The 15,456-nt window shown below is 38.9% G+C and overlaps 1 protein-coding gene across 4 annotated transcripts in view; it reads left to right on the top strand.

Annotated features, from left to right (window-relative positions):
- OSTF1 (osteoclast stimulating factor 1) overlaps window positions 1-15,456 on the top strand; it is a 48,230-nt gene that overhangs the window by 7,600 nt on the left and 25,174 nt on the right. For 3 of the 4 annotated variants that reach the window (XM_004464325.5, XM_023590474.3, XM_071216676.1), the window contains exon 2: window positions 14,236-14,282. In XM_004464325.5, the coding sequence (XP_004464382.1) occupies window positions 14,236-14,282 (47 nt within the window). Of the gene's footprint in view, window positions 1-13,496; window positions 13,722-14,235; window positions 14,283-15,456 lie in introns of those variants that run through there. The other variant, XM_023590473.3, reaches the window with a different exon arrangement.

Genomic DNA, 15,456 nt, shown 5'->3' with positions numbered 1-15,456 from the left:
GCTGTTCTTAAGCTGAAATACGAAGTAGGAGTTGCTGTTATGGTGACTGTCCACTTCCTCTTTCAGGGAACCCCTCCGAAACGATGTGGTTGCTAGTCCTTGCTGAGTGGCCTCCCAGTCTTTGGGATGAGTTCCGTACCAAAATGGTGGGGCTCTAAAGCGCCCCTAGGGCTTGATACTAGCTTGGTAGGGGCTCTGTTTTACACTGTGGGCTCCTGCCCATTGCCTTGTGCCTGATTCTTGGTTGGTACTGGGTCTCTCTGATGTCTTCATTCCTGCTCTGGGACATCTGTTGTTGTTGACTGACACCTGGGTACCTGCTGCTTGGTCTTCTCAGAAAACCCTTGTCAATTACCTGTTTTCTCCTACTTAGACATGTGCCTCTTATTGTTTTGGACTTCTGGCTAAAGGTATCATGCACTATGCTCCTAGGATTGGTCTATGTCTTTGTCTGCTCTTGGATGTGTTTCCTCTTGGGCTGCCTTCCCACTTCAGACCCCTGACCTTTGGGAGATCTGCAGAGAGCAAGGAAAGCTTTTGGAGTCTGGCATAACCAGTTGTTGTTTGAGCCCCGATTATGGCACCTCATGATACCAGGGCCACATGCCCCGAGAGCCTTGCAACAGTATCTCGCGCAGGACCATCCTCATTTTCCTCCCTGAGATCAACTGGAACTCACGTTTCCTCTTCTTCCACTTCCACAGGGCTTTGAGACCTAATTAAGTGATTCACATCCCATCAATGAATTCACTTTCAGTGTTAACCAATCATTGATTTATTGCAATCTCCTTCCCAATTTCCCTTCCCAAAGGTGCTTGCATTTAAAAAGCAAAATAAAATAAAAACAAGATTCCTGAAAGGAGAATTGCTTTTCAAATGAAAGACTCTTTAGTAATAGAACTTTAGGCATAAAGACTGATAGGGTAGATGTTACAGGATGAAGCTAAGCATTGGTAATGGGGAGGAAGAGTATAGTAATGGGAATTAAAAGCATTGGGATGGAAGTTCTGGTCCCAGTTTTTTATTAATTTCCTAGGTGATCTTGATAAATCACTAGATGACTCTGGACCTCATCTTCTTCATCTGATTCTAAATCTTATCTATTGCCTTAGACTGGCCTTTCAAATACCTTCTCAAATTCCTTAACAGTTTCATTTTGTGCTTATTCTTATAGGTTCCCTGAATGTTTTCCATCAGCCCCTACCATTCCACTACTGCTTCCAGTGCTCGATGTGGTGTGAATATATAAACATATGGAGGAAATAAATACTTAGAGGGCTTGTCCTGATATTCATGACAGCCAAACAGAGAGAGAGAGGAAATTATGGGATGAGTAGTAGGGTGCAGGCATAATGCATTAATAATTAGACCCGATCGGATTTCACTCAGGCTTTAGCTACATAGGGCAGCTTTTTTTTTTATTTTTTTATTTTTTTTATTTTTTATACTGCTGCCTAGAGGAATGTATCTGGGACTCTATGCATGAATTTCAAACAGAACCTCACAAAATGTGGTCATTTGTGAATGACCATCAAGACATCGAGGACTTTTGTATTTGGAAAATGTATAAAGTATATGTGTATAGTATAATGAAATAAAGTCAATTTTGTAGACCTGAGGTTTAAGAATACATCTGCTGGTTTTTAGAAAAAATTGACTTTGCAAAATATCATTCAGAATCCTTCTTTTTTCGATCTGCTTTTTCTTGTCTCTTTTGGAGGTGAAAAGGCATGGGTTCAAGTCCTGTTTTATGGAAATTCTCAAATTTGATTCCAGGGAGGAGGTTTTTCAGTATTTCTCTCAAGAAGAGGTGTGATGAGTCCTTGCCTGTGGAAGTGGTTGTCAGTTCTTACCCACCCATTCCTCTGTCAGTTATGTTGGTTTCACACAAGAAACCAGAAACCGCCTCTCCTCTTTTTTTTTTAAAGAGAAAAGCATTTATATATTTATAAGGAATCTGATATAATGACTTTTGGATTTTTTAAATTAAGATATACTGGGGATTGAACCTGGGACCTCATACATGGGATGCAGGCACTCAACCACCAAACTACACCTGCTCCCCTGTAATGGCATTTTTAAGGATATAAAATTGTATTCATAACAATAAATTTTATTGCTATATCCTTGGAACTCAAACAAAATAATTCTGTAGTTAAAAATTATAGTGCCCTTGAATATTAATTTTCTACTAAAATAGCTTTAAAACCAAAGATAAAGAATTGCAGTTTGTCAGGACAGATGACAAGAGATGGCACGTTACTTGAAATTGGACAGTGGGTATTGAAGGAGAGCAGATTCCTAGTAATTATTATGAAAGCCTGCAATTTGAATGACCGCTATGCTGGTGGAAAGCCACTGTCCCAGAGAGCGCTGAATTTTCCCTCTTCTGTCTGTGTGGGCGGGGAGGTTATTTTCACTGTCAGCCCTTCCACTCTTCAACAGCAAATAGCTCTGCAGGCATAAGGGTTTGGGAGAAGACCAAGGGCTTTCCTAGAAGTTTAAGGGAAATTGCACTGTTTCATCTCCCTCCAGTCCCTTAATCATGTTTGTAAAAAGCTAAAAAGATCTTCTGCGTGTCCATCAAAAAAAAAACAAACCCAAAAACCCCCACAAAATTGGGCGAGCAGTGTTCAGTCTCGGGTGGTGATGCCTTGCAGTCTTGGGGTGGCCTGAAGGTTAGGTGTTGAATGTAAGTATGTGACCCTTAAAGGCGTTGTCGTAGCCCCCACCGTTCCCTCCAGCCCTGGGGAGGAAGGGGGATTGCCACAAGAATAGTCCAGTAATTTACCCTGTTTTAATTATAGCCTCCCCAAACCACAGCAAGTCATTCTCTGGGGGAAATCCTAAAGCACTGCATTCTGTTGGGCTCTTCTTCCTCCTCCTGGAATCTGATCTGGTTTGGGAAAACACCCAGACATTTCTTTGAGTTTGGCCTTTTCAGGGGGTCTCTTGGACTTCTCAGGTCTTTCCAGGCCCTGCTGATATCTGTCCAGCCCCTACTAGCTGTAGACAGTCTAGACCTGCAGGACTGGGCCGAGCTGGGAGAAGGAACTGCGATTGCCCAGCTCTGCCTCATCTCCTATAGACATCTGCCACCAGATGTGTTGAGCTTACGGTGGGGATGCCCATTCCATCTCTGGAATGGTGGGTGGGCATGGCTCTGGCCTGATGCAGCGTATCTAACTTTTCTGGGGCCACGAGGCAAGCCTTGCCACTTTTATGATAGGAACATGACCCTTAGGAACATAAAGCAAACCTTTTGATGCTTTGAAACTTGAGAGACATGTAATTAGAGAGACGGTTTCCAGTTTAAAGACTGTTGTCTTAGTGAGTAGATGAACTTGGAAGAAATGAATGTTAGGTGTCTTGTGGGTACCCTATAGACGGCCTCTTTGAACCTGCTGTCCTGTTTTGGTTCTTGTATGATTTGAGGTATGGACATTTGTGGAATCTCTCATGTGTGCTGTACAGTAAGCTCCTGAAATTGGAATTCTTTTATGAACTGGGAGCGACTCAGTTTTCAGTTGTTGCTGATTCTTTGCTAATTACTTTTTTCTTCTTGCGTTTGATGACATTTCTCACAGATCCAGAGTTGATAGTATTAAGTGGAAACGGTAAAGTGCCCCAGTTCTGGATTTGGTCCTTTGCTTGAGCTTTGAGTGAGCACCTGGCTGAAGCTTAGCTGTGTGATGTCACTGGGGCTCTCTTTTCCTTCTTTAGATACAGTGTATGCCCTTGTCCCTATACCAGGTTTTAAATGGGTTCTGCTGTAATAATCAATGACAGAGACATTTTTTTCTTCACATTGTCTGGCTAGGGGTATGTCTTTATAGAAGGCTAAAACTGTGTGTTAATATATTCTGAGAGTATTGTAATTATTGCTGAGAACCATCTCACTCTGAAAAAACTGTTTAGTTTCTAAGCACTGATTACACACATTCATGGACCAAGTCCTTTGACCTGGTGTTTTTTCACTCTGTGAGTGATAACCCAGTACAGTAGTAAATCATGAAATCAGTTGGTCATCACTAGCACCTAAAAGAAAAAATAGGAAAAAGTGAAAGAAATAGAGTAGAATAGAATAGAATAAGAACAGAAAATACCAGAGTGAAGCAGCCAAAGTAAGGGTAAGCATTTTTTGTGAAACCTTTTTTAAAGTCTTATGACTATGTGTATGTGCATGTATGTGTGTGCATTATGGGGTTGTGATGTGAAATATATATATTTTTACTGTGGATCTCAGAAAGGTTTGAGAAACCCTTCATGTTCCCAGTCTATCTCTCACCATTCTCCACCCCAAGCTCCAGGCACGTGGATCTACTTCACACCCCTGCCTCCAGCCCCTCTGAGTCTTTGCACTGCTCTCTGCCCTGTAACTGGCCCACCCTGCCCCTCTTTGCATGGGTAACACCTGCTGTCTTTCCAAACACAGACTAGGTATCACCTCCTATAAGAGCCTCTTGGCCATCTATCCCTTGTGTGCTCGGTTTTGCAGTCATACATACTCATTGTGAGTGTTTATGTCTTCACCAAATTGTTTTTCATGGTGAGATCAGGGAGACAAAGAGGACAAAGGAAGACTTATATGAGTAAATACTCTGCTGATAAGTAAACTACAAATGACTTGTACATTTTCCTTTAATGGGACATTAAAAGAGAATGTATTTTTCTGGCTATATATGAAATTGCCTCATTGTAGAAAATTAGAAAATAGGAAAATAAATGTGGCTCATAGTTCTACCATCCAGAGATGACTAATAACATTTTGATCTTGTTGCATTCTAGTTTTTCTTCTATGCATATTTTGTTTTGCATAGCTGATTATATAGTAATTTTACTACCGGCCTTTTTTCATAATAGCAAGACCTAAGTATATCCCTCCAAAAGCTATTTAAAGGGCATAATAAACTTTTCCTTTATTTTGGTAACCTGTTGCAATATATGTATACATTTACACATTTATGCATTTTTTCCCCAAAAACAAATTGTATATTCATAACAGTAGGTTTCAAAAATGTTAATTTTAAACTCATATTTAAATCTTTAGTAGGCACTAGGGGATATAATGTTAGGTGTTATATTTTACTTGCTTAACAGTAGCATGAAGATATCTCTCTTGAGGGTATGGTAAATGGTAAATTTCCTGATACACAAGACTAGGATTTTGATAATGCTTTCTTCCAGTGAGAACAAAGATGCAAGTCCCCAAAAAAGGTAAAAATTCATAGTAATTAATAATAACTAATATGCATTATGTAGAATTTATACTCAGTACTTTACATATATTAATTTGTTTACTCTCTTTAATCTCAGGGTATCAGCATTAAAAGTATAGTTCTTAATTTATTTAAAAAAATTTTTTTTAAAGATTTATTTTTATTTCTCTCCCCTTCCTCTCCTCCCCAAGTTGTCTGTTCTCTGTGTCTATTTGCTGTGTGTTCTTCTCTGTCCGCTTCTGTTGTTGTCAGTGGCCCAGGAATCTGTGTTTCTTTATGTTGCATCATCTTGTTCTGTCAGCTCTCCATGTGAGCGGCGCCATCCTCAGGCAGGCTGCACTTTCTTTCATGCTGGGAGACTCTCATGGGGTGCACTCCTTGTGCGTGGAGCTCCCCTATGAGGGGGACACCCCTGCGTGGCACGGCACTCCTTGCGCGCATCAGCACTGCGCATGGGCCAGCTCCACACGGGTCAAGGAGGCCCAGGGTTTGAACCGCAGACCTCCCATGTGGTGGGCGGACACCCTAACAACTGGACCAAGTCTGCTTCCCTAGTTCTTAATTTAAATGGAAGTATTAAGAGTTAAATGAGCATGGAATATGCAACCTATTCTCAAATGTTTAGAAAATAGATGGTTAGATATAGATGAGAGAGATTGAGAGAGAAATTGAAAGAGAAAGAAAAGAAATCTGTAACAAATGTGAAATGTGCCAACATGCTAAAAGTTGGTAAATCTGGGTGTCAGGGTTGGGGGTATATTTGTAGTTTTCTGTATTGACTTTGTATTACTTTTGCAACTTTTTTGGTAAGTTGGAAATGATTTCAATTAAAAAGTTTTTTTAAAAAAGTATAGTTCTTTTTGAGACCTGTCCAGAGTATTCAGAACATGGGCTCTGGAGCCAGATGGCCTGAATTTCAACTCTGACTCTGCAACGACCTAGCTGTGTGGACCCGGACTAGTTATTTATTCTTTCCGAGCTTCTGTTTCCTTGGCTCTAAGTTAGGATTTAATAAGGTTTATTGATCAGACGGTTGTTTTGAGAATTAGGTGAGCTGCATCGGGGGAAGGCTTTGTACAGTGTCTGGCACATGGGAAGGGGCCAGTAAATGTTGAGTTTAAGTGGGTTCTTTAGTCAGGGTTTGGAGCTTTTAGTGTTAGAGAATTTTCTTTTCTCCAGCCTTGGACATAGGAAGTTGTTAGCCCAACCACAGCATTCCACTCAGGAGGAGGCTGAGTGCTTGCCGGGTTGGTGAGTGGCAGCTCTTCACACTTTTCTTCGCCCAACTTTTCTTACAGGAAAGGGGAGCATTGGGTAGGGATCTGCAAACTTTCTGTAAAGGACCATATCGTAAATATTTTAGGCTTTGCAGGTCTCACATGGCTCTGTTGCAAATCCTCAACTCTGCCAAATGAGCGTGGCTGCGTTCCACTGCCATTTGAATTTCAGATAATTTCCATGTGTCATGAAATAGTCTTCTTCCTTGATTTTTTGCCCTAACTGTTTAAAACTATAAAAACCACAGGGGCTGTATGAAAATAGACACTGCTGACATGAATCGGCACTTGTCCTTTTCTTGCCTTTTGCAGAAGGTAGCATGACCAGTGTGACCTTTTTTCTAGATTCCAAAGAGAAGAAGAAAGAGTTTTCTTTTATTCTTTCCCAGAGTCTCACCAAACTGTCTCTGGAAGCAGTTTGTCCTTGTTGAAGGAGGCTTAGGGACCATTGTACTCTTTCTTGGATCAGTTGAGATATAGTTGGCAAAGAGCTTGTCATTTGAAATTTTGAACTCCACTCTTAGAGACTTTTACGTTATACCATGAAGAAGAAATAAAAATAACCAGGAGTTATGTTCTCTCGTGATGTAAAAGTAACCAAGTTTGCTGAAAGGCACTGAAGGAAAAAAAAGGATTAGAAAGGCACACTGTTAATAAACAGAACCCTCTTGTCAGAACACAAACTGGCTACTGTTTTTAATGAGTCTGCCATTACTGCAGCAGAAGTCAAGACAAGTTTCAAATTCTTGAGGTTTTTTCTTTCTTTTTTTTTGCAATGAATAGGGGAGGTAGCAGGGAAGAGGTGGTGGGGGAATAAGGAAGGTATGGAAATATGTTCATACTATTTTCTCTTAAGTTTAGCCTTTATGCAGATAGAATGCATCGGATTTGATTTAATCAAATATATGCATGAGGAAAGAAGCTTTCTTGGTATTAGAAACCCTTGGACATTGTGATGCTCACATTATGATTTACTTTCCAGGGATTACAGCCTCCACTTTTATTTTCAAGAGCAGTGGGCTTTTGTGGAATGGAGACGCTAATCAAGAAGGCTGTTCTTTGAGCTAATCACCTCATTCTACGGGCGGGCGCTGGGATTCACGAAGCCCAGGGGAGCCCTGGGTTGGCCCAATGGAGCACAGCTGTTTCCTTTCACCCCAGTGATCAAAATGCTGGCCTTGACTTCTTGGATACCCACATAGACTCCTCTTTTGTTTTTGAGCAGAAAGCATCCTGTTTCATCATGCATGTTTAATAGACTAGTTTAAATATGCCTGGTAGAAATAATATGAATAGTTTTACTTACCTTGGGAATATTCAGAGATGGTGACACATTTTTTTCATATCCAGATGGTGTAAATTAAGAAGATTAATATTCTGCATTCTTTTAGACAAAGATGAGATATATATAATAAATTCTTATTTTCCTAGGATTTCTCCCTTGTTCAAATAATTCTCTTCTTCCTCTTTCTTTTTGAGAGCTATAAGAGTGGTTGCAACTACCTCCTTTTTGGGGGTGGGGGATCTCCCCCCCCCCCCCCCCCAGTTTAATGTACTAGTTGAATTTTGAAATTTGCAAAGTAGGGGAAGGATTGTTCATTCTTTTTGAGTCTTGTATCAGGTTCCCAGTTTGATCAGACCATCTAGAACAGTGGTTTTCAAGCTTTGTTTGACCTTGATCTATTTTACTCAATGACCCAATACACAGAAATTGCCCTTAGCCTGAATTTTCTGCCAAAATTTGCCATTCATTCAGCTCAGGCTGCCTGGCCAAATGTCAGAGGCTCTTCTTTGTCATTTCTGGCACACCAAGATTTGTATTTGAGCAAGGATTATAGATCGCATGTTGCCTGATCAGTGCAGCATTGCCAGTAATGCAAACAAGACTTGCCATTTAGACTTATTGTTAATATCTTTTTATTTTCTTTGAAAAATAGGTAAGCATTTGAGATACAACTTATTTTGAAACATGTTTTATATATGAATATATAAAGTGCTCGAAGAGTGCTTTGACGTAAATTAGGAACCTGATGTAAGACTCTAGAAAGAATAAATGTATTTTTACTATTGGAGGAGTAAAAAATTGCAATAATTGATTGTGATGTGAATTTCATGTACAAAAATAATTATTATACAATGGTAAAAATTAGTGCTAGATTGAGAATTACTATTGAGAGAGTGCAATAACTAATAATTTTTAGAAAACTATTACAGCCTTTGTGGGTTGAAGCAGTGAAATTATATCATCACTGCTAAGCACATCTTCAGATCTGAGAAAAGAGGTATTAACCTTAGTCAGTTTCTATTAGGAAAGACTTGGTAGCAGCATCACCGCAGGCAGTATTTGCAAAATATCTTGCTTTTCCTCAGACCTCATTTAAAGAGAACATTTCTTTGGTAGTACAAAAGTCTAGTTGGACTGCATTTGGCAGTACTGGGGAATTATGGGTCCTGCCCTTTTATGTCAAACTTTAAAAAATTTGTCTCCTAGAATGTTTAGTTATGAAATTGTAATAATACTTAATTTTTGAATAAAATTTCAGATTTATTCTTCTATCCTAGCAGTTCATTCTGTGAAGGTGACATTTGACTTTGCCAAATATTGATTTTAATATTTGGCTTTTTGGCATTTTTCCAAAATATGTATTTGGTAAATTTCTAAAATAAACATCCATCTGTCCAATGACACAAAAATTTCACAAAACCATAATTGCTTTTATTATGTAATCGATTTTCTTTGTTCTTTATACTTTTGTTCAGTGTTATCTGATCTTTTCAGTTCAATATAAATTTTTAAAAGCCACTAAGTTAGCTTCACAATCATCTCATAGGCCATGATTGGCAGTTTAAAAATGTTGAGAATCACTGTACTCCGGGAATAGTGAGACAGCAGGGAGAGGTTATTTTAGTATGCAGTATTTCAGTCCCACAAAAAAATCTGGAGAAGGTTTTCTAGTTATGTTCCATTTCTGGAAATGCAGTCTGAGATCTCAAAAGCATGTTGAGACTTGTGGAAAATGAATTAGTGTTACTACTAAACAATTTTCTGTAATGGTTGTACCAGTTTATACTCCTGCTATATAGTGTTTGAGAATTCCAGTTGCTCCACTTCTTTGTCAGCACTCAGTATTCTCAGTATTTTTAATTTTAGCCCTGATGAATAATATTGGATGTAGAGACATCTAAAATGTCTCTTGCTTCCTAGTGTTCTTAGGCAGAAGATAAATAAATGATAGGACAATCTGTTCTAGGTAACAAAGGTCCATTATTTTGAACAATCATTCCTCTGGATGCTTATTTTTTGTCTTTATCAGTTATAGTGTGCAGACTCTTTTAAATGCCATCTTGGTGGCTCTCTGTAGAAGCTTCTCTTCCAGTCCCTCCACCAACAGCGATTGAAATAGAATAGAAATTGAGTGCTAGGGATTGTAAACCAAAGGCCACTCTTAGTGCTGTTTCAGGGCCTCAGAGGCATATTCTGTTTGCATGCCTCAGAAACAGAAGATTCTCTTACCCTTTCGCTTGTAAAAGACCCTAATCTGACCTCCTTCCCTCCACTTTGTGCACCCTCAACTTCTGTGGGCAAGAATCAGTTTGCCCAAGTCTGGGGTCAGCCTAACTCCAGAAGAAAACACAGTGTTTGGCTGATGAGGAGTGAACTCACCTCTTCTCTGTTGAGGCGGCATGAGGTTGGAGGAGAAAGGGAAGTGCATTGGCTGGCAGGACGAGGAGCCCCCGGAGTGAGAAGCAGGCAGGGGCTTGCTGCTGCTGATCTTGCTGGCATCAGGAGGCCAGCCCTTCTCGGAGCCTTACGCTGTTCACAGGCTGGCGTCACATAGAAGTGTCAGAACAAGGATGGGGCCTTTCCAATCTTAATTCAGGGAGAATTCCAGGGAGATAGCAGGTAATTCGTACAGTCTTTTCAGCTGCACTTACTCTCTTTGTTATTTGTAACTAAACTTTCATGAGAAAATGATCAACATGGAGGGAACCCAAATAAGCCATCTAATTTAGCCTCCTTGCATATACAAAAACACAACCAACCCTATTTTAATGTTCGTGAGTCTGTCTTCTTTAAATACATTTGGAATTGGTTCAGCACCTGCTCTTGATGATCTATTAAGAAGTTTATTGTTATTTTTTGAGATGCCTGCAAGGCACCATAGAGTCGGAGTATCCTGATTTCTCCATATCAATATTCTTAGCTATAACACATCTCACTGCTGCCTTTCCCTCAAGGGAAAAGAGAAGGTCTGTCATTATTGATTTTGGTCAAGAGTAGACTACTTCCTTGTGTAACTTCTCTTTGGAAAGTTTGAAATAATCAAGATAACCAATCTCACCTTTCAGAGAGAAGCATGTCAGAAGAAAATATTTTTCTTGGCATCTTCTCCTTCCAGTGGGCGTGGATGAAAAAGAAACTCCAAAGAAAAACAAGTCTTCACGTTTGCTTCTGCCTCCACTTTTGCTTCTCCTGGAATCCTAGTAGAGAGGGGGAGATGTGACACTATGATGCAGATTGCAAAATTAGTTTTTTGTTGTAAAAACACTGAGTGACAGGGGAATCTGAACTGCTCTTCTACAGCACTCATCACTCCCAATGGAAAGTATCTTTGCTGTTTTCATTAATTATAAAAGTAACACATGCTCAGTATAATGGACGTAAACACTTCATGTAAAGGTCCTCCATAATTGGTGCTGTCATTCAAGGGGTATATGTGGGTGTGTATTTTGTTAATGTGAATAGAATGGTACTTGGCACCCTCCTGTAATAATTTTTTTTAATGGTTGTAATGTATACAACATAAACTTTCCCATCTCAGCCACTCCCCAAGCATACAATTCAGTGGCATTAATCACATTCACAGTGTTGTGCTACAGTACCCACCATCTTTTACCCAGAGAAACCCCGTATCCATTATGCATTCACTTCCCATTCCCGTTTCTTCCTGCTATCCCTGCTAACCTGTTGTACTAGTCAGCCAGGGGTACTGATGCAAAGTACCAGAAATCTGTTGACTTTTATAAAGGGTATTTATTTGGGGTAAAAGCTTACAGTTGCAAGGCCCTTGAAGAGTCCAACTCAAGGTTGGTTTCTCACCAAATTCTGTTGCCTGTGTTGAATCAAGATGGTGGGCGGTCTCTGCCTGGTCTCTCGGGCCTTAGCTGCTCAGCTGCTCTGTCTCTTCACAGAGTCATCTGTAAACTATCAGGTGAATAGCTCATCTCTCCTCAGAGCTCTAGGATCAAAACTGACCAAGTTCTCTCTTCTTCTGTATCTTCTTCTGTGTGTCTTCTTGAGTGACTGTCTGTTTATAATAGCCCACCGAGGAGGTGGGAACTTAAACTGAGTTGCACCCTATTGATGTGGTTGAATTAAAGCCCTAAACTTAACATATTTAATCAAAGACATCTCAGCTGAATCTAATACAATCAAAGAGGATCACACCCAGAGGAACAGACCAGTTTACAAACCATCTCTCTTTTTGGAATTCATGAATAATCTCAAACTGCTGAATTTGCCTATGCTAGTTATTTCATGTGAATTGAATTATACAATGTCTGTCCTTGTGTGTCTGGCTTATTTGATTCAACATGGTATCTTTAAGGTTCATCCTTAAAGCATGCATCATAACGTCATTCCTTTTTACCACGAGTAATATTCCATTGTATGTATATATATATATCACATTTATCTGTTCATCCATTGATGGACATTTGGGTTGCTTCCATCTTCTGGCAATTGTGAATTATGTTGCTATGAACATCAGTGTACAGGTATGTGGTTGAGTCCATGCTGTCAATTCTCTGGGCTTTATATACCTAGAAGTGGGATTGCCAGGTTGTACAGTAGGTCTGTGTTGTATAATCTGCTTTTTACACGAATATTTTATAAGTTCTTTTCCATGTCAATGTCTGTGAACCTGTCTGCAGCATCCTTTTTTAAAAATTATTTTTTATTAAAGGTAATAGATCATAAGGAATGTTACATTAAAAAACATAAAAACACAAAAAACAAAAGAGGTTCCCATATAACCCACTCCCCAACCCCTCACCTCATCATTTTTGTAAATTGTATTTTTTTGAAGATATATACATCACACAAAAAAACGTTACTTTAAAAAAATATAAGAGGTTCCCGTTTCAGCATCCTTTTTTAAGGACTTTATTATGTGGATGAATCAGAGTTGATTTAGTCCTCTCTTAATGGGCATTAAATCATTTCCAATTTTCTGATGTTCTAAACTTGCATTGTTTGATATGCTAACTGCCAGACACATGACAACTTAAATTAATTAAAATTAAATAAAATTTAAAAATCAGTTTTTATACATACAAGCCACGTTTCAAGTGCTCAGTAGCTACATGTGACTAACATAGATATAGAACTTTTCCATTGCTGGTTAATGTTACATTGGAGAGTGCTGATCTAAACCAATGGTCTTCATACTGTTTTGATTGCATATGTTCATTCATTCCTTTATCCATCCTTTCTTCATTCACTCTACAAATAATTATTGAGTGCCTCCTGTGTGCCAGGCACTTTGCGAGATGCTTGGATGTATCCTACATAAAAATACTTGTCTTCATAATGCTTACATTCTATAAGCAAAAGGTTTTTGAGTACTCTCAATAGTGTATATGTATTTATAAATTGTATAGGTGTTATCTCATTGCAAGCATTGTATAAAATATATTAAAAATAGTAAGAAAAAGAATAAGATAAAAATGGAAATAATTTCTACAGTCGTCATCCTGTATCCCACCTTGGAGGCCTCTGTTCTAAATGATGCTGTTGGACTAGATAATCTTTAAAGGTTCATCTGGTACTGAAACTGTGGGCTGTTACCACTTTTTAAGTAGGTGGTCTTTATATTTTGATATCCCTCCTAAGTTGATTTAATTCATAAAGGACCACCTCTTGCTATACTGGTTGAGTTTGTTCATTGATTTATGTATTCATTTAGCAGATACTTATTAAGTTTTTACTATGTGCCAGGTAGATGCCTGGAAATTGAACAAGTCAGGGTTCCTACCCTCCAGTGAGACAGGCCAGTGATCACAACACACGATGTTATGGAAATTCAGAAGAGAGGCATGAAAGAGAGACATTGTTTGGCAGAATGGAGGATAAGTCTCAAGAACATACATGACTTCCTCCTTGTCTAGCAACTGCATACTTCTCTGTTTTGGGACTTTATGAAATCACATATTTCTCCTCCAGGTACTTTTCCCTCCATGGTATTTTCTTTCTTTTGGAAATTTCAAAATCGTAAATCATTAATTTAAGAATATCAAATCACTGTAGATTGTCACATTAAATGTCTTTTCATGGGGAGCAGGTGTAGTTCATTGGTTTGAGTGCCTGCTTCCTATGTATGAGGTCCTGGGTTCAATCCCTGGTACCTCCTAAAAAAAAAGTGACTTTTCATGTTGATATACCTTTATGTATTTTTTACACCTCTAGACCTAGTTGGTAGGACTCTAGATAGTAGAAGAAGCTAAGTAAGCTCCTGCTATAAGAGGAAGAAGCAGAGCTGTGTGTATTTTTGCATTCATTTAACAAATATATTTAATATACCTCCTATTTGGAAAAAGCATTAATTCTAGAATAAATTTCTCATGTGAGGATTTAACCAGGGAGTTCTGAAGAATTTATATGGATAATGCTATTTAGAGTAAATTCAGAAATGAAAGGTTTGATGGCATGTTGTTTTTCCTCTTTTTATTTTTTTTAGGGCAAGTTAAAGTCTTCAGAGCTCTGTATACATTTGAACCCAGAACTGTAAGTACTCAGTTTTTAACTTTTAAACTAACTTAAAATCCTAAGTTCATTTCATTTAGATGTTTCCTCTGACCTAAATAGTCTGCCTTATCTTTGGGGGACAAATGAAATCACAGGAATGAATGGTCATTTCTTACTGCATTCCAGAGGTCTGAAAACTAAGTTTCTAGACTCATGTGCTTTCCTTCTTATCTTAAAGTCATGCATCATCTTGCCCTGTGTCTCCCCAGTGGTAACCCTACTTTCTTAAAAATCACCAAATGCCTTGAATAAAAAGCACACTTTTACCTTCTTTCCTCTGAATCACACTCTAACCTTTCCTGATTGTCCCCTTGAGTCTCTATCTCAAGGTGACATAATGGCACCTTCTACCAGCCTCCCAGGGTACTTGAAAAAAATTACTTAAGTATATCATTCATACATGAACATACTTAAACAGTAAGTATATAGTAAAAGTTATGAACTCACTAAGCAAACATGCATTTCATCATACAGGGCTCCCCCATACTTCACCATCAGCACCTTGGGTTGTTTTGAAACATTTGCTACAAACTTTGAAAGAGCATTGTCAGAATATTACTATTCTGACAATTGGTGTATTTTTCCCCCAACCCACCAGATTACTAACATCCTGTGTTAGTATTATTTATTTGTTATAGTCCATGAGAAAATGTTCTCATATTTGTCCTGGTAACTATAGTCCATCTTCACTCACAGGATTTTGTGTTATACAGCTCCATGTTTTATACAATCCGTTCAAGATGTGCACTCAGTGGCTCTTGTTTTCATCACAGAGTTGTGCTGTCATCACCCAGTGCATTTTTTAAAAAATGTCTCTGCTGTATGCACTTCCCGTTGTTATAGATTTTGGTGTCAATCCATAAATCCACCCATCTGTCCGTTATTTAGTGAGCATCTATTCTGTGCCTAGTCCAAGCTTTGGGAATGCTGTAAGAAGCAATACAAAGGATGGCCTCATGGAGCTTGGATTCTAGTGAGGAGAGACAGACAGTAAGCAGATAAACCAGAGGGACTGTCAGTGTCTGATAAGTGCTATGCAGAAAAATAGAGAGGGTCAGGGACGAAGAGGTTAAGAGAGGGAAGAGTGTTATTTTTGAAAAGGTGGTCAGGAGTGGCCTTTCTAAAAAGGTGACATTTGAGCAGGGACCTGAAG

This window comes from Dasypus novemcinctus, chromosome 8, assembly GCF_030445035.2.
Source record: "Dasypus novemcinctus isolate mDasNov1 chromosome 8, mDasNov1.1.hap2, whole genome shotgun sequence".
Taxonomy (NCBI): domain Eukaryota; kingdom Metazoa; phylum Chordata; class Mammalia; order Cingulata; family Dasypodidae; genus Dasypus; species Dasypus novemcinctus.
Note: the sequence above shows the minus strand (reverse complement) of the source record. Positions and strands in the feature narration are given on the sequence as shown.